At 44.0% G+C, this 18,442-nt stretch overlaps 1 protein-coding gene across 2 annotated transcripts in view; it reads right to left on the bottom strand.

The window, feature by feature from the left end:
• Window positions 1-17,331, bottom strand: part of ADAMTS18 (ADAM metallopeptidase with thrombospondin type 1 motif 18) — a 76,642-nt gene extending 59,311 nt beyond the window's left edge. Inside the window, exons 1-3 of one of the 2 annotated variants that reach the window (XM_058813560.1) lie at window positions 17,225-17,331; window positions 16,993-17,071; window positions 14,806-15,122 (exon numbers count right to left, since the gene is read on the bottom strand). In XM_058813560.1, coding sequence (XP_058669543.1) covers window positions 14,806-15,122; window positions 16,993-17,044 — 369 coding nt within the window. In that variant the 5' untranslated portion in view covers window positions 17,045-17,071; window positions 17,225-17,331. The remainder of the gene's footprint in view (window positions 1-14,805; window positions 15,123-16,992; window positions 17,072-17,224) is intronic. The other variant, XM_058813558.1, reaches the window with a different exon arrangement.
• Window positions 17,332-18,442: the final 1,111 nt, after the last annotated feature.

Raw genomic sequence — 18,442 nt, 5'->3', positions numbered from 1 at the left:
GGGTGTGCCAGAGATCCCAGCTGGCACTGCCCTGCTCACAGACACCGTCCCCAAACACAGATCTGTCCCCACGCACATCCTGGACAGGCTCATGCCGCAGCCCTGAGGCAGAAACACTCAGCACAGCCAGCTCTGGAGCATTCCTGGGAATTCCAGCACTGGGAATTCCTGTGCCATGGGGTTTCCTACTGCCACATGCCCTTAGAGAAAGGGTGGCACTCGGTGTCACGGTGTCACACCCAGCTGGGGATGGAACACCACACAGCCTCTGCACCAGGCTGGCACAGTTGTGAGAGGCAGAGCAGGGCATCCTCAATGCCATCCCCTGCCCTTTTGCTGCAGTGATCTCTCTGAAGCAGAACAGCAGCCCGGGTGTGTCTGCATCTCTTCTTGCCACCACAAAAAGGTACAACAGTAACACACTGAATGTAATTCACACAATTAAACCCAACAGACAAGGCAGCAGCATCCCAGAAATCCACCACCTTGAAATAAGGCTTCATCCTTTTCTCAGTTTCCCATAACATTAAAAACTGCACAATGGCAACTCCACTTCCATGGCCATACAAACACCCTCAGCATTCAGGGCTTACTTTACATGGGCATTTAAATAGTTATTTACTAAGATAAATGTAATAAGATACATCTACATTCCATGGCATGGAAAAGCCTCATACTTGCAGGCCCTGCTTGCAGTCACAAAACCTGCCTTCACCATCTTACACTGCCAGGTGTACCCTGAGTCCAGAGAGTCTCTGTTCCCCTCCTTGTAGCCAAATGCCACCGATCTGCACTGCTCAGCCATTCTACACCCAACTTGGGCCAGCTTTAAAGCTGTGCACTCGTTCACTCCTCTCCCACAAATTAGCCTCAGCTTCTATTTTAAGGGAATGATGCCCAAGGGTGAACATGCTATAACTGCTCTGCTGGAGTAAGTGAAAAACTTTGCTAGTCTGTGACAAATCCAGCAAGATTTCCTGCTTTTAATAATATTATCAATGAAAGTTTGATGAAAAATAATTTTCAGTGTTATTTTCTAAATCTCTGTAGTAGAAATAACTCTGATGACATGCAAAATCCACCACAACAAGGTCGTGGTTTGGTATAAAAGAAAACATAATGCCACAACTGTCTTAAAGTGGACACAGAAACACTAATTAATACTGGCCCAGGTTGCGGTAAGGTGAGGTAAATCCATTTTTTAACCCAATGCATCAATCTACACCTCCTGCCCTGCTGTCTGTGCCAAGGTCAGAGCCCAACACACAGGTCCAAAGCAGCATTTGGGTGTTAAACAATGACTTCCAGTATTCAGCCTCATGTTTGACTTGGAGCCCCTGAACAGGGTCTGCAGAACTAAACTGCTCATGAAAGGTTACACTGATTTTGCCATCATCAGACTTTAGTACAAGCATCTGAATTATAGAACTGTTTAGCAGAGATGAGTGTTAAGAAAACAGTGGGAAAAAAGACAGTGTGGGAGCATTTAGTTGTGTCTTTCCACTGAAGAAATCCATTCAATTATGTTATGTCAGCAAAGCACCATTTGCCAGGGTTTTCATGCAAGTGAACAGCATTTCTTCACAAAAGCATCTGTTCAGTAGAGTGTTTTCAGCACCATACCTTACATATGAGGCTCTCAAAGTAGTATCTGGATCAAAGCTCAAGGTAGCCCTGTGATATTCTCTGAGATCTCAGGAAAGGAGAAAATGCAAGTGGCAAAAGGGAAGGTAGTGCCTGAAAGCAACTTTGTATTCTATGTGATAGTCTTTGTATGAAATTGGTCCAAGATAACAAAATATCTATTGAACAGATGTTGCCACTATGTTAAACACCACAGGCCTTCTGACTGAAATAAAGATACAGTGAAGACAAGGGAGAAATTTGTTGACAGCTCAGAATGCTGCAGAGTTACAAAGGGATGGTTGAAAAAATTATATCAGCAGAAGATTTAGGAGGCAAAATTTCCTAAGCAGCCTGACCTTGTTTCTGCAATGAATCTACTGAACAGCAGGTTAAGCAAAGGTCAGGTTAAGCACAGGTTAAGAAAAAAGCTCTGAGAAGAGGAATGTGCTGCTGGGGTCACAGAGGCTCTGGGACATCAGGGAGTGAGTGAGAGCCACAGACACTCCAGTCTGCATGCAGCTCCTGCTTCCAGGGCCTGGCAGGGCTCCCTGCTCCATCCTGGCAGCACAACAGTGACAGAGGTGCTGCACAGCCCAGCCTGCAGTGACAGAGGTGCTGCACAGCAGTGACAGAGGTGCTGCACAGCTCATCCAGCAGTGACAGAGGTGCTGCACAGCCCAGCTGCTCCTGCATCTGAGCCCTTAACAGGAATCAGGACACGCTTGCTCTGCTGAGAGGTACCACATGAGTGGAATAATTAGTACATCAAAGCACCCAACTTCCATAACCAGGAGATAATTTGTCTGCTTTCATAGGCAAGAACTAGAAAAGTGAACATGAAGAGTGATGAATGTGGCTCTCCCACTCCAAGTCTCTCTGAAGCTCCGTGTGACCTGCACAGCCCCTGATTTATTACACTCAGATGGAGACTGCTCTGCTGCAGCACCACCCCTCACAGTGGTGTATCCCCAACTTCTCCCCAAAACAATCTGGCTGCTCAGCGGCCTCTGAAGGGGCACACCTGCCCCAGGGTTACTGGCTGATGGCAGCTCAGCCCTCCTCATGCCTGCACACTTCCCTGCTGGAAGTTCCCTGTGCTTTCAGAGCTGAAGTGCAATCCTGCCACTTCCCAGTGAGGATTTGCCCGGCTTAACACATCTGACCACAGACCTGACTGCTCCTGCAATCCATCTGGATCATCAGTCGGCCCCTCCACCTTTTCTTCTTTCCAGGTGGTAAGGCAAACAGAGGAAAAGCCAGAAGGAGCTCTTGTGAAACATTTCCTCTCTTCACAGCATGTTACACCTCCCCCTGCAGAAAACCAGCAGTGTTAATGTGCTAGAGAAGTAAATTAGGCACAAATAGCACCATGGGGAACTTAAATATTTTGAGTGTATACCATACAATCAGGAAATGCCCACCCTCTTTATCTGTTAGGAACAAGGAAACCGAAAGCTTTGTAATTTTAAACTGCCCATCAGTTGCTGTGAATCAGTCAGGCATCTTGCTGGGGAGAGGGAGCACACACAAGAGCACTGGCAAGATAAGAGAGGGTTTGAGCCACACTCCCCATCCTGTCAGAATAGTTTCAGCCCAAGATTTCACATTTGATCACCCCTCTCCAGGGCTTCTCTTTATGCACCTCCACTGAGCCCCTCAAAAAGACTAAAATAGGATACTGATCATAATTTTTCAGATTATTTATACTAATTCTTACAAGATTCACCAATCTGAAATAAAATTGGTTTTGTTTTCAAGAGCAAATTAATTTTATAAAATACTTTACAGATTTCCAGTGACTTACTCCTTAACATATTTTTAACAAATAATAAAGGAAGTCATCAGTGAAACTCATTCACATACATCCTCCACATTATAAACTTTTGTAATAAACCTATACCCTCCATTTACTACAAAAATTAAAGGCAAACTACAACAACCTTCCCTTTAAAATGCAATTCCTTTCCTGCAAGAAGCACAACAGTGTTGCTTTAAATCATAATAATAATGATTGAACAAGTTATTGAACAGCAGAAATGACTACAGCCATAAACAGCATTGTCATGTGCACCTTTATAGAAAAACAATATATTCATATTTCAGATGCAGGGGACACTGAATTGCACTGACTTTTGTAAGATGAAGATTTAATAAAGAAAAGGCACCAATTCAGTGCATTGGTATGAAAAAGAATGAATCAGTATAAATTCTTCTTCCTATTTATTGTCAGTTAGATCCAAAGGCTAAGCCGTCATTAAAGGATGAGGAATATCCATGGAGATATTTTGGAGCATATGGGCACCATTCTGAGCAGGCTGATGGTGGGCAGGGAACATTGCCAATGGGAAATCCTCCCCATCTTCTGCTAATCCTAACACAGGAGTAGGGCTGTGGAGGCAGAAGGACCTTGGCTTTGCACAGATGCTGGCTTGCAGAAGACAGACCTTCATTCTGTATGAATAACATTTCCTTCTGTTTTGTTTCTCACATTAGAGTGGGTTCCTGACTTTCCCAAACTGTAGTCTTTCAAATGACTAAATAAATCATGTGAACAGCCACAACAAAAAAATATACCATTCTCTCAGCCCTTGAGCTATTTGCAACTAATTTAGGGTTGTGGTGCTGTTCTGAGCACCAGTAAGCTAATTTTCAAGAAATGCTTGGAAAATTAAAACAAAAATAAACTTCTGATGGCACTATAACCTAAAAGCTGGGGACTTGTAAACAGAATCAGTGCAGTACCCAGAGGCCACGAGCACAGTCTGGCACATTTTTGTTCATAGCTTTAACTGGTAATATATGGTGATCTATCAGCCCTCTCTGATTCAGCTGCTGGCCCAAATTGTCCTTTCCTTGGGATTTCATCTATCCCACTGATGGAAAACACAAACCTTTGTCACCACAGCATTATTCTGATGCTCACAGCCATGGCACCACATGCACCCTGTTCTGTCCCTGGCATCAGGCATGGTCTCCATTACCCAGACCTGCAGGGCTCTGTGCCTCAGGCAGCTCAAATGACCACCCAGCTCTCTCTGGTAAACACAGGAACCAATTAACTATTTCTGTAACATGCTTCCCTCTCTGCAATTACTCAGCTTTCCTACCATGGGCAGGAGATGAATGAGGTCTTGTTCCCTACAGGTGTTCTGTGATGACATCTGATAATACTCCCTGATAATACAATTTCACAGCTCAAAACCTGCCAAGTCCATCTCCTGCTTAACAAGGACAACAGGCCTCAAAAGGCACCATCCTCTTTTATTCCCATCACCAGACTTAACTTTATCAGGACAGGATCTGGGTTAGGCCAAATAAACGCTTTACATTTCTTGTGGCTTTGCATTTTCTGGTGCCCATTGCATTTCCTTTGCTCCTCATGGTGGGGATGCTCTGGCAGCAGAGTGGAATGACAGCACTTGGCACCAGGGCACTGAAACCTGTCTGGCAGCTGCAGGCACTGCATGCCCAGCACTTGGGTGCACTTTCTAGCAGCAGTAGCAGCAGCTCAATCTCTGTAAAGTGCTCCTGCCACGTCTCACTGCTGGCTGCTCTGGTGTGAGCAGCCCATGAGAGCAGCAAGGCTCAGCCTGCAGACAGGGTTTGCCCTCCAGCATGCTGTTTGCCTCCATCTAACTTCTGATTCAGTGAAATCTGATTATACAGCACCACCCTGGAGCATGTCCAACCAGCATTTCGGGGTCCACCAGGAGCAGCAGACACGTTTCACTTTCCTGATGAGCCAGTGGTGCCTCCCCTTTCCAAAATATCTTGCTAAACCAAACAGCAAATGCAGCAGTGCATCCCAAAAAACTGGTGTGCCTACTGACTCAAGGGCCAAGATGATGTAGGAAGGAATAAAAGACCCTTCCCAAGGCCAGGTTCAGATCCAAAGCAGTCAGCAGAAAACTTTTTACTCACCACAAGAAGCTTTAGATGAAGCCCATCAACCAGCAAGCACCTGTCAATGAGAGGGTCAGGGCTGCAGGAATCAGCAGATATCAGCAGCTCGCTGCTGTCTCAGCTTGGAAACTCTTTTTTCCTGCCCCTTTGCTCAAGCTTTTGCTGCTTGGGGTAGGATAACAATCCAACCACCAGTATGTGTGTGAAAAAATATCCATATGGGCTCCAGCATGGAGAGAACCAGCTGACAGAGCAAGCCCAGAGCTCCTGTTGTGACAGACTGGTCTCCACAGAGCTTGCAGAGATGTTTATTACAAACAATGAAATGTAGAGCAGCCTAAAAGGAATTATTCTTTATCAGAAAATGTAACAAAAAAGTGAAAACGTGACAGAAGCATTTTTCTTGTCTATGCCATAATCATCCACAGCAGACTTCAAAACAAAAATAATCTCTGCCCTAGTCCAAGACTGTTATTTTAACATTTAATTTATATTTGCATCTGACAAAGTAACATCAAACAAGTAACATAGGTTTCTGTCAAGTGTTAACAAGAAATGGCACTGGGAAGCTACTTTATTAGAGAAGTTCAAACTTTCCTGTCTGATCTGCATTACAGCATTTATAGCTATCCCTCACCATGACCAGCTTGTACTGTAACAGCAATGTTAATTTGAAATATTTCTTGAGGTTTAGTCTAGCCTGATTTTAAGGCCTACTAGTTTGATAACTTCTTCCTAAAAAAAAAAAAAAAGAAGAGTGCATAGGATAAGTCAGGTCTGGTCAAGAAAGAATTATTTTAAAAATCTTTTTAAAATCATACAAAGAAAAAGAAAACCTCTTTTTAAATTCATGACTTAGAACTGATTACAATCTGGGGTTATATAAATTCTATATCTCATGGCAAAGAAAATGTAGGTCTGAAGAGTACTCCATGTTTCATTAGTTTGTGTACTCTGCCACAGAATATAATATTACGTTCTGAAATTAGAAGCCACACTGTGCTGCAGAGTATAAAAACAAAAGTGAGGGCTCAAGCTAGGTCAAGCATATTTTGTATAAGTCCATTAAAAATCTCATTCCATTAATATTAATAGAGATGTTGAGACACAAAAGTCCTTCAATTAACATATATTAGGCAGGCAGGCACAAGGATTCAAGTGATCCCACTGTGAACAGCAAGAATCCAGCCCTCAAAGAATAAAGCCCCAAGTGTGCTGTGTACAGAGTGGGGCAGCCTGAAATGCAAATGCCCAGGGGAGTGAAAAGGCAACACCCCATTGTCTCTGCAAGCAAATATCACTTTATTGCCTCAGCTTCCTCTTCTCTTAAGCAGGTTTGTTCTGGGCCTTGTAATTGCAGTAGGAATAACTTCAAAACCTATTATCTTTGTCATCCAACTTTTGTCTTTTACCATGTTTTGGCAGTCACTAGCTGGGCAGCCACATATGAGATTCAGGAGAAGGGTTTTCATCTGGCTGTAGAAGTTGTTTGCAGATTTCCCCAGCTTATGAACTAACATTGTAAAAAAAGAAATTAACTTGCATGTTCCAGAAATCACTCTGGACAATAATGGTTCCCACGGTACCAAGCTTCAACCATCAAGACTCATTCCCTCCCATCTGCCCTGATTATTTGACATTTCTTCACCCTCATTCTTGGTGATTTCCGAGCACGACAAACAATAAAAGGTTACTGATGTCAACCCATTGTGTGCCAGGATGTTGTTCTCATCAAACACAGAGCAGAGCCAGCACTGAAGCTTAATTAATACATGTTTGTAAATTGTGCTGAGCTGCAAGGCTTTATAATTTCAGGTTTCTTCTGTAAATGTTTACCTCAGAGCTTTAGTCAGTGCTCCACTGTCTGAACCCAAGATAAGTTCTGCTTCCATCAGCTATTCACATAGCTGGTCAAATCACTGTCAGAGCAAATCAATAGGAAATTCCTTTAGCATACAGTAATTTATGGTAGACCTGCAGCAACAGAATTAGGATTAAAATGGGATAAGAAAAGGCAAGAAAGAACCGACATTTCTGCTCCTAGTGACATGATCAAAAAGACAAAAGAAAAACTTGTTTGCAATGGAATTATCTGTTAAAATTCAATTCAGATACCACTTAAGGGCTAGTCAGAGCCTTTCAAAGACAAAATAAGTGTTTTTTGGGGAAAAAAAAATTCAAGTCTGGGTTTCAGCTGCTAAAACTCACTGTAGGTCCACTGCCAGCTCTTTTTGCAGAGACAATTAAATTTAACCCCTCCCCTGCCAGCTCACTGGGAGAAGACCATGACAAAGTGAGGCACACAGAGATCCTGGAAAGCAGATATTTTCTAGAATTTCCCAAGCACGCTCTATCTCTGTAAGTCAACAACAGTGCAAATGCTCAGGAGGGAATCAAATCAGATGCAAAGAGCTCTAAAATGACCTTGAGGAACTGACTGATACATCATGGGCATCACCACCGTGGATGCCTTTATTTAGCATAGTTCCAGCTATTATTTTGATCCATGTGCTGCACATTTCCAAAGCACAGGTCTTAGACCTCCAGTCTTCCCTCCTGTTGCAGTACTGAACAGCAGTCCCAGTGATCCTCTCTTTCAAAGAGTAAAGAACCTGCTGTACATCAGGAAGACAAACCCCTCCCTAAGAAGCTGCAAGTTAGAAAACATTATCACAAATATCTTGTGGACCTAAGCACAATATTGTAACAAACAAAAATCTGAGGAGCCAAAACACAGGAGGGGCTTCTGGAGCTGCTGACAGAACTCCCAGTGAGCATCCAGAGCAGTTACAGCTGAGCAGCCTGCAGTGACTTGAAGTCAACTCCCAAGGGAGTGCAAGTGTGTCATGGAGCTGTCATCATGATCAGGGCCGTGCTTCTGCAAGGGGTGAGCAGAAAATAAGCTTGGGAAAACAGCACTCTTTTAAGAAGAGCTTTGATGGCAGGATTTGTTCAAATTAAGTGAATTGTGTTGGGTCAGGGCACAACCAAGACACCTCTGTGCTTCCCACTCCTGTGCCTTGTGTCAGGTACAGATCTCCAGGAGTGAGCTGCTTGAGCTGGACTTGAGCTGCAGTTTCACAGACTGTCATTGTGTTTTGGGTAAACCAAAGCCTTTACACACCCCATCTGCCAACCTGGTATCCTCCTGATACATTTCTAAAGCAGAGGAAGAAAAGGGGAAAGACAGACATAAACCCCAGTTTAGGTTAATTAGTGACTAGAAGCTTCTATTAGTTATTAAAATCTGCCTCCAAAAAGAGAACTATTTGTGATTTCCAGCAGTTCCCAGCTGTGCAGAAGAGAATTCATTGCCCCTCAGCAGCAGAGATGGTTTGGCCCACATGAAAATAGTGGTGCTGAAAATAAAAATCCTCATGACATCAAAGACATCCTGTTATGAAGGGGTCACATCTGTGCAGGCAGGTCATCCACTCCTGACCCTCACAAGGACATTTGTCTGTAATGGGCTAGGCAAAGTGTGGGAACTGGGTTTAGTGGAAAGGCTTTGCTGCAGCAAGAAAAACACTGATGTTTTAAGCATAGATAGCAACCACTGATTCCTTTGGAAGTGATGATAAGACTGCTGCTTAACAAGAAGCTCATCCTGGCTCTATCTCTGTACAAATGGATGCTCTCTGTTTCTGGAAAACCACTCAAAGAGTTCAAGCAATGGTGCCCACAGAAGCCTGAAGCTTGGTTGCAAATACACCAATGAAGCATTTATTTTCACACTGCTGCCAGCTGAGCAATGACAGAGAAGGCACAAGTGACAGAGGACCAGCTCCTGTGGACACTCAAGAGCAGCTGGGCAACCACAGCCTACTGTGTTCGGTTTCCTCTATGTACATTCCAGGTTTGTTAACATAAAACAGGAAGAAATACAACTTCTATTGTTTTTTCTGCCAAGCAGAAGCAGATTCGCTCCCATCATTAATCCTGTTTAATTCCACTTCTTACCTATCAGGAATCAGTAGTGCCAAAGCACCTGGGATAACACAGCCTTTGTCTTGCAGAGCTAAAGGCAGGGTTAAACAGAAAGCTTATCAGACAGATATGGAGAAGGTTGATCAATAACCTAATCACACAATTCATCACTAGTCAGGTCAATGCTGAGACCAGAAACACTGCCTTCTATTTTTCTAGCATTACCTGAAATATCCTTAAGAATATGACTTTTTCCCATTGTCATCTCATTTTCCTGTAGAGATTTTTCTTATTTTCATATTTACCATAATATGGAATGGAACAATAGTTGAAAAACCTTCACCAAAATAGTGGACAAAATTAGGATCCTGTAAAACACAGTTTGTGTTTTAGAAAGGATGGAGATGCAATAGTGTGTGAACACAAAGAAAATCATAGACCTCCCATGAAAGAAGCTGTTCTTGTTGTGCTGGTACAATGGTAGAAAATATAGGATTTGTGTATTGGCTCCTGGGTGGACTAAAAACACCTTTAAGAATGAAAAAAACCACCAGCTCTGTACTTATCTTCTCCTCAAGGTCCCACTGGACCAAATTTTGTTGTATTTTTACAGCTGTCAATTTCTAGAGGACTCTCATTGCAAGCAGCAATTATTCTGTACATTCATCAGCAGTCTAACGGCAGCTTGTCTGTATAAGAACCCTGGAATTTGTCTCAACATATTTAATTTGACTTAAAGTGTGAGCTCTAGGAATAGGAGGCTGCTGTTAGCATCAACTTAAATAATGCTAATACCAGGTGCAATTAAATGACTACAAAGAGTGGGTACATGAGCTGCCTGGCCTGCTTGCCTCTTAGGTGGTCAGACTGCATCAAGAAGCTTTATTTTTGTGGCTTCTTTGATACTTTGAGCAAAGCCCTGCCCTCAGACACACACACACACCTCCCTCCATTGAATTAATACATCTCCTGTTTATCTCTCAGTCTATAACCCTTGTCTAGAATCCTCTGACAGCTCAAAGAGGAGGGAGGGATGAATCATGTTGCACTCATTCTCCTCCTTTGACTAGACACTAATAAACATAACACAGCTTGAGACAAGAGGCTCTTTATAATGACAGATTCCAACACATCTTGCCAAAACCAGAGGAGGGCACCAACTACTTCTGACTGAGGTACATGAACCAAAGGGAGAGAACAGCCCAAACCCACCTCTGGTGTGAGCAGGTGCAGCCTCTCAGGCCTCCATGCCAGTGATAAATTTGTCCTGGATGATAACACTGTGTGTCATACCGTTTTAAAGGAACTGTACTTCTTTTTTCTGACCCAAAATACACACACATCTTCCCTGTGATGGAATGGCAGGACAGCTCCTTATGTTGGACAAACAGGTCTTTCTTCTGGGCACACATTTTGTACTTGCTCTAGACCCTTCCCCTGTGTCCTGCAGCCCACAAATGCTGCATAACAAACCCCTCATTCATTAGGGCCACCAATTCCTAGGTTGTGTACTGGATTATAAACTTGTTTGACTTTGCCAGAGTTCATGTTCACAAGGGGAACGCGACTTCTGCTCCCAAAAACGGAGTTATAAATTACTTTTGAGAATGTCTCTATAATACAACTGGAGACCTCTGAGGTTCCCTTGTGTTCTGCCCTGATTTACTGTGTGACTGCAAACAACTCACTTTATACAGGAGATTCTGTCCACATAAACCTAAGGTAAGGAGACAAAAACTGGCCTATAAAGAGAGGCAAACAACACACTCTGATACAGGCTAGGAAGGCAGCGCAGTAAATCTTTTAGATGCCATCATGGAAGTGGAGTTAAAGATGGTGAACATACAACAGATCTTTTTAATGTAGATTAAATAGCACAAAGTGGATGAGAATGGGAAAGGGGGAAAGAGGTTGGAATATACACAACCATACTGAGTAGGTCCTAAAAAACCAATTTCTTATTCAAAGAGTGGCCAGCATAATCTCTTTCAGAAAAACCACAGTAGTCTGTGGATTTGGTATAGTCTGCCTCTCCACGAGCCACCTACAGGCAATTATAAGTAATAATAAATTGCTATATAATAATAGTAACAAAAATACAATTACAGTAAGTAGGAATTAGCTCAAATCAGGATTTTGGGAAAAAAGGTTGAATATGGAAAGAACAAACAGTTTGAATTGGAGAATGAAAACAGGGGATGAAACAGCAAGACAAACCAGCAGCCTGGATATACCAACTGGGAGAGCACAAGGCACTGAAGGAAACTCCAAAAAGTCATGCAGGAATAAAACAAGAGGTTTATTAAATGAATCATGAAAAATCAGTGAAGAAAAGTAAAAAAATTTGAATTGCTTTTTATTCGGGACACATTAAGATGATGCTAAAGAGAAAAACTAGCTTTGCATTTACTAACATAAACAAACTCATTGTCCCAAAGTTGCAAGAATGATAAAATTATCCCAGGGAGTGAGAATGCATTAAAAAATATGTGAAAAAAAATTATAACTTCTGTGGAAGGAATATAACATGTTCTCCACAGAAGGTTCAGAACAGAGTTTTCATTTACAAAGCAAGTAAAATCACTGGGTTTTTGCAGTATAACAATGCTCCAGCAAGCAGAGGATGCTGACTGAAGCAGAAAAAGGGCAGAAGACAGAAAAAAGCAAGTTTCTATTTGAAAGTTGAAGCACTTTGATGATGAAAAGAGGCCGTACTCACAGTAAACTTGTGCACATTCTCCTGAAATGCTCACTTACTCTATTAGAGACTTGTTCAGATAAAGATCCGGTTCTGCCTTCTGACACACCAAGAAAATTGTGTTGACTGATGGAAACACTTGGTCTCAAATCAACAAATCAGCATAAAAATGTGGGGCCTTCCTGTCAACTAAGCCATTAAAATGTAATATACACACATCTCTTAACAGATCTAGACCAAAGCAACAAATTCTTGCTCCTTTCCAGTGTTAAGTTAAGGTCATCCTGCCTAACAAGCCATTTCATACAGCCTCTCCCCAAAGTCTCCTCTGCAGGCACTGGCAGATAACAGACAGCTGAATGACTGAATACTCTAGGTCATCCAAAAAATTAGATCAAAGAATCCCCGTAGTCTATTGAAATGCAATTGCTTCCAAATCACATTGTGGTGTTCCAGGCTTGAAAGAATGGGTCACTGCAGCTTTATTGTAGAGAAGCTATTGCTAATGAAAGGAACAATGGAAAGATTAGTGCTACCAACCATATAGAAGAAACACCACTTTCGGTTTAATTGCAGTGAACAAAGCAAATAGGAAAGAAGGGCAACCAAGTGACAAAAGTAGTTGGGGCAAAAGGATATAGAAGCTATTCACAAGGTTCTCTTGATCAGAGCACAGCGTCCAGACTTAACATATGATTACTGAATTGGGATCCCAGGGAAAAGTGACGTGGGTGTCATTACAGACAGCTGACGACATCTTTAGGAGGACAGCCTTGTAAACTGAAAGACTCAGAATCCTGTTGGTAATTTGCCTGGGATTCATTAGGTGCACTGAAATTAATAGATAGATAGGGAGAGAAAGGAACAATTATACTTTGGGATACCTACCCTACAGGAGATTATTGTAAGTAAAGGTTTACTTCATTTGCCAGTTTAAAACAACAATTGAAGGCAAAATCTATTGAACCTTGAAATTAATTTTAAACAGAGATTCTATTTGTTGATAATTTAGGTACTTCCATAATAAGTTTGTTCATACCACAATATTTATTCTCTTTTGATCAGTTTCTGGATCTTTTCTAAGTGAAGCTTACCAGTCATAACAACCTCTGTGTCGAGACAGTGGTAAAAGATCCATTTCATTCTCAGTTAAGATCACCACATTCTGTTCCTCTGTGACCTGAGGCAGGCTTGAACCTTCCTTCTCCAGACAAGACTTGACAAGTCCAACTTCACTTAGCTCAGAAAGCATGTTAAAAATAAAAACGTGGGCAAACAGGGGAGATCTCCCAAACTGTACCTGCTGTGTGTAGGTAGAGCACTTCCCGTAGCAAAAAGACAAAATACTGCAATGAGTGAAAACAAGGTATTTTTCTGAGTAAATCTGATAAAAGGTGGCAGTTGTGAACATGAGGCTTCCATGAAAACAACTGAGCACATTTGGTATTAACAGTTCAGCATCACAAGCACAGCTTTAAAGGCAAAAGAAAGCCTCAGCCCAGTTCCTGGCACCTGCTCCAAACTCACGTTTGCAACTGTTCAAATGAACTGTTAAGATTCCTCTAACTTGATGGGAGGGAAAACAAAAAAAAAACCAAAAAAAAAAAAAAGCACAAGAGCACAGCATTCAAAATATAACCCAGACCACTTCAACCAGTTATCAACATCCCTTCCTAATGAACAGGCTTCTCAAGTCACTGATTCCAGTTTCAAAGGAAACACTGGCTGTCTCAAGTGCTCCTTCTTTGGTCCCGTCACACAGTTTAATGGCCCTCAGAGACAAGTACCTTTGCAAAACAGATTTCTAGAGGGTGACCCAACATATCCTCTGGACCTTTAGTCAACCACAAAGCACACAGATGACTTCATAGACTTCCCACTCAATGTCACTGCCTTCCTCTGCAGCCACAGCAGACTGCTTTGCAAGTGCAAGTGATTAAGCCTTAAAAAACATCCTTAGCTATTATTTCTGTAGACAATTCTCCTAAATTACATCAGTAAAGCCTTCTCTGCAGGCAATGAGCACTGTCAAACGTATTTTGAAAAAAATCACCTGTGAATAATGATTTTTCATGGACTTGGCTGACAGCCATAAATGGAAAATACACAATGATAATATTTAACACACTCATAAGAGATCAACTCATGAAGACCTGTAAACCCAAATAATGCTTGAATTATCAAAGGAAACAAAGGGAAATTTGTTCATAAGTCCTGCCAAACTAGGAAACTCACCCTTCCTTAAATTAGTTGACAAACCTAGATATAATATTGTTTTTACACAAGCTTCTGGACTGGCTTTTTCCTTTATTCACCACAGTTCACAAAGGCAAGAAGAACTTTTACTTAAGAGTGAGCAGAAATGTATAAACTATCACAAACTGTAACAAACTGCTATGGGATAATTACTAGGACTACCAGCTAGTCTTGTCTTTTTTTTCCTGAAAGACTGTCATCAAAAATTACAAAGGTTTGATGCTGTTCATTGGCTATAAAGAGGTCTCTTCTGTTAAATACAATAGCAACAATGAACTAGAAAAATCACAAAAGGGTTTATGGTGTCTTGACTATTATATGAACTACATACTTTCAGCTACTATTGCACATACAAAAATACTTTTAATGCTGATTTGTTTGAAATAGACACTTACCAAGCCTACACACGTAGATATTGCTACTGAAGAGGTGCTATCATTCCTTATAAATCCCTGGTAGAAACACTGCTCAATTTCATGGTCCTGAGAATTTGACACTCCATCTTTCCCGAGTACCTGGACAATAAAACTGTTGCTTAAAATGGTCGAAGGTTTAAGCTCTAAGTGAAGTTCCTGTCCAAATGCTGAAAATTTGTAGTGCAAGGAACTCTTTGAACTCTGAGTTGATCTTTTTCTCCTCGTACTGTGCAAAACATCATGTGAAACGTACGATCCGCTGGCATCCACTCTGACAGGTGTCACAAACACATAATCTGTAACGATAAAGAGTTGGCTATCAGCTCTGGCATCCCACAAACAAGGCACTCTGACACAGTATCAGGCATTTCCTACGGCATGGAGCATTCCCTCACTTTGGGGCTGGCCTGCAGGCTCTGTGTGTGCTGTCTCGCCTGCATAAATTCACCCCCGTAAGTCACAAAGGCTCTCAGCCTGTGTTTGTTTCCTTTGTGCCCCACTGAGAGGCACAGACTAACTAGCATAGCTGTGAACATTCCCACAACTGCTCCTCTGAAGACATTTGTCATCACCAGCAGATCTGTAGGCTTTCCCCTCCCCCTGTATTAATTGTTGTCAAATGTGAAGGCCACTGTGGTTTGAGAGGCTTTTCCCTTCCCTAAGAATGCAGCAAATGTTGTATCACTGTAGGGGTAGCCATGACTGAGACCTTGCAGAACTGTACCACTTGTTCAAATGGATTAAAGGATTAATTTATTAATGCCTTAACTGAGTGAGACCTCATCTCTTTGTAGTGACTTGATTAGACTGGGTTTCAAATTGTAACTGACCTCCAGCAGAAAGAGATTACATCCTACCTAATAACCTTTTGTCAGCCATTGCTAATTGCATGTCAAAGAAGTTTATTGTTTTGGATAAAATATGCAAAAAATTACAAAACTGTTTTTGAGAACACTCTGATCTACTCAGAACCACCCCAAAAAATAGAGGGTGAAAGAGGCCATAATTCAGCTGGCTGTACAAGCAGGTGCCTCACTTGCAGTACATTACCATTGGTGTTGACCTAGCCATGCAGGGATTACCTGTGTCCTGGAACCAGGGTCTGAGTTTCAGCTGCTTCCTGAACTAGGATCTTTGCACCCATTCCTGGTAGCCTAAGAAATTATGCTGAAAAAACTGTTTCCCAACCCCATTTAATTTAATTTGTGAGATGTGTTTCTCTGTGGACACTTAGAGTTGTCCATGCACTTGACAAGCAATTAATTTCTCTTCCTAAATTGAAATAGCACCATCAAAGGGAAAAACCCTTCCTTTTTGTGTTGTAACAGATGTTGCAAAATCTCCCAATCAATCTCTTCGCCTGAATAGACTTTATTGGACCCACATTAGGCTGAAAACGCAACCACCGACAGGTTGCCTTTCCTTAGACAGTGGAAGCAATACATCAAGAGCTTTCACTTTCCTCGAGTGGTGTTAATCAACGGCAGAAGCTGAGGGCGCTAAGCAGGCTGGTGGCCAAAAAATGCAAGCAGCTGCTGGAGAGAGGGAATCCCCCAGCGAGCAGAGCACAGGGTGCAGGAGGGGTTTCCTTTCTGCACCCTGGTGTGGCTCTCTGTCGCACTTTGTTTCTGCTCACACACAACACAAAGCATATACTGCACTTCAAAAGTCCCAAAGCCATCAGCATCTACGTGCTAGTCACTCCAGCCTGGGAACAAATGGCTCCTGAGCTCCCACTCACACAAGCCCTTTCGCTCCAGGCTTTTCCCCCCTTAGCCTGCATTGCACAGCTCCTCCTGCTCCCCCACACAAATCTTTTCATTACTTTTTTCTCACTGCTTCCACAACAGACACGTGAGGTTTTGCTGTTGTGGCTACACACACACATTCATCTTTCTAATCGCACATGGAAACGTGGATGTATTTACCATCTCATTCATTTGCTTTGCTGCTACATATTGTTCCTTTCAGCTTTAGCACACAGGGCTTAACAAGTTAATCCCTGCCCATGGTTCACCATCCCGCAGTAGCCAGCCTGCTTGTACTTTATGCTCCCTAAACACTCTGACTTCTCCCCTCTAAATATTCACTCCACGAAAAAAAAAAAAAAAGAAAAAAAAATCCATGCAAATATTCACATACAGACACAGAAAGAGCTATACAAACCATGAGTCAATTCACTGATGCTGTCACTGGTTAAAGTTGCCGCATGAGACATGCAACAGAGGCAGCACAGCTGAAGGGTCTGCAAGAGAAAGAAAAAATAAAAGAGAGAGAGAGAAAAGGAGCATTGGGTGAAGTTTCCTTGACAAGGCAAGGCAGAAACACAAGGCACCAGAAACCGCAGTAACCTGGTATAAAAGTACACTAGGCGACTGCAAAAGAAAGCGCTCTCGACCTGCCTTTACAGCGCTTCCGAGCCACGGGAGAGTCTGGAATTGCATGGAGCTGCCGCCGAGGATCGCAGCAGGTAAAGTCCAGACGGCCAGCAGGAGACAGTCCATGTTCCGCCGCGCACCTGGCGAGCGCTACCTGCTGCCCGGGCCGTGCGGCCGCCTGCCCCGCATGGTCACCTGGGCGCTGCCCCGCAGCCGCTGCGGCGGCCGGCGGAGCGCGGGGAGCGGCGCCCAGGTGAGCGCGGCCCCGGCCGCCCGAGCGCTTTAAGCCCCGCCGCCGCCGCCGCCGCCGCCGCCGCGGGGCAGCGCTGCCTCCGGCGCCGCGTCTGGAGCGGCCGCACCCGGGGGGCGAGCGGGGCGGGCGGGACCCGCGGGGCGGAGCGGGGCCGGGCCGGGCGGGACAGCGGGCGGGAGGCACCTGGGGCCGGGCACGGCGGAGCGGAGCGGCGGGCGGGGGGAGCCGCGCACGGCACGGCACGGCACGGCACGGCAGGGCGCACCTGAGGGGATGTGCAGACAGCGGGGGACCTGCGGAGCGGGGCACAATGGGGGCCGGACCGCTGGGGGTGGTCGGGCTGGAAGGGATCACGGTGGATCCAGCCACAGTCAACCCAAGAGCCAGGCACAGGATGGTCAGGCTGGAAGGGATCACAGTGGATCCAGCCACAGTCAACCCAAGAGCCAGGCACAGGATGGTCAGGCTGGAAGGGATCACGGTGGATCCAGCCATGGTCATCCCAAGCACCGGGCACAGGATGGTCAGGCTGGAAGGGATCACGGTGGATCTAGCCACAGTCATCCCAAGCACCGGGCACAGGATGGTCAGGCTGGAAGGGATCACGGTGGATCTAGCCACAGTCATCCCAAGCACCGGGCACAGGATGGTCAGGCTGGAAGGGATCACGGTGGATCCAGCCATGGTCACCCCTAGCATCGGGCGCAGGATGGTCAGGCTGGATGGGATCGTGCTGGATCCAGCCATGGTCATCCCAAGCACTGGGCACAGGATGGTCAGGCTGGAGGGGATCGCTGTGGATCAGCTGGTCCATCACGGTCATCCCAAGCACCAGGCACAGGGTTGTCTCCAGGCAGTTTTGGAATGTCCCCAGTGATGGAGACTCCACATTCTCTCTGGACAATCTCTTCCAGTGTTCAGCCGCTGCACAAGGAAGAAGTCCTTCTTCATGTCCAGGTGGAACTTCCTAGGCATCAGTTTCTGC

This window comes from Ammospiza caudacuta, chromosome 13, assembly GCF_027887145.1.
Source record: "Ammospiza caudacuta isolate bAmmCau1 chromosome 13, bAmmCau1.pri, whole genome shotgun sequence".
NCBI lineage: Eukaryota > Metazoa > Chordata > Aves > Passeriformes > Passerellidae > Ammospiza > Ammospiza caudacuta.
The sequence above is the reverse complement of the archived record's forward strand: the minus strand, read 5'-3'. Positions and strand labels throughout refer to the sequence as shown.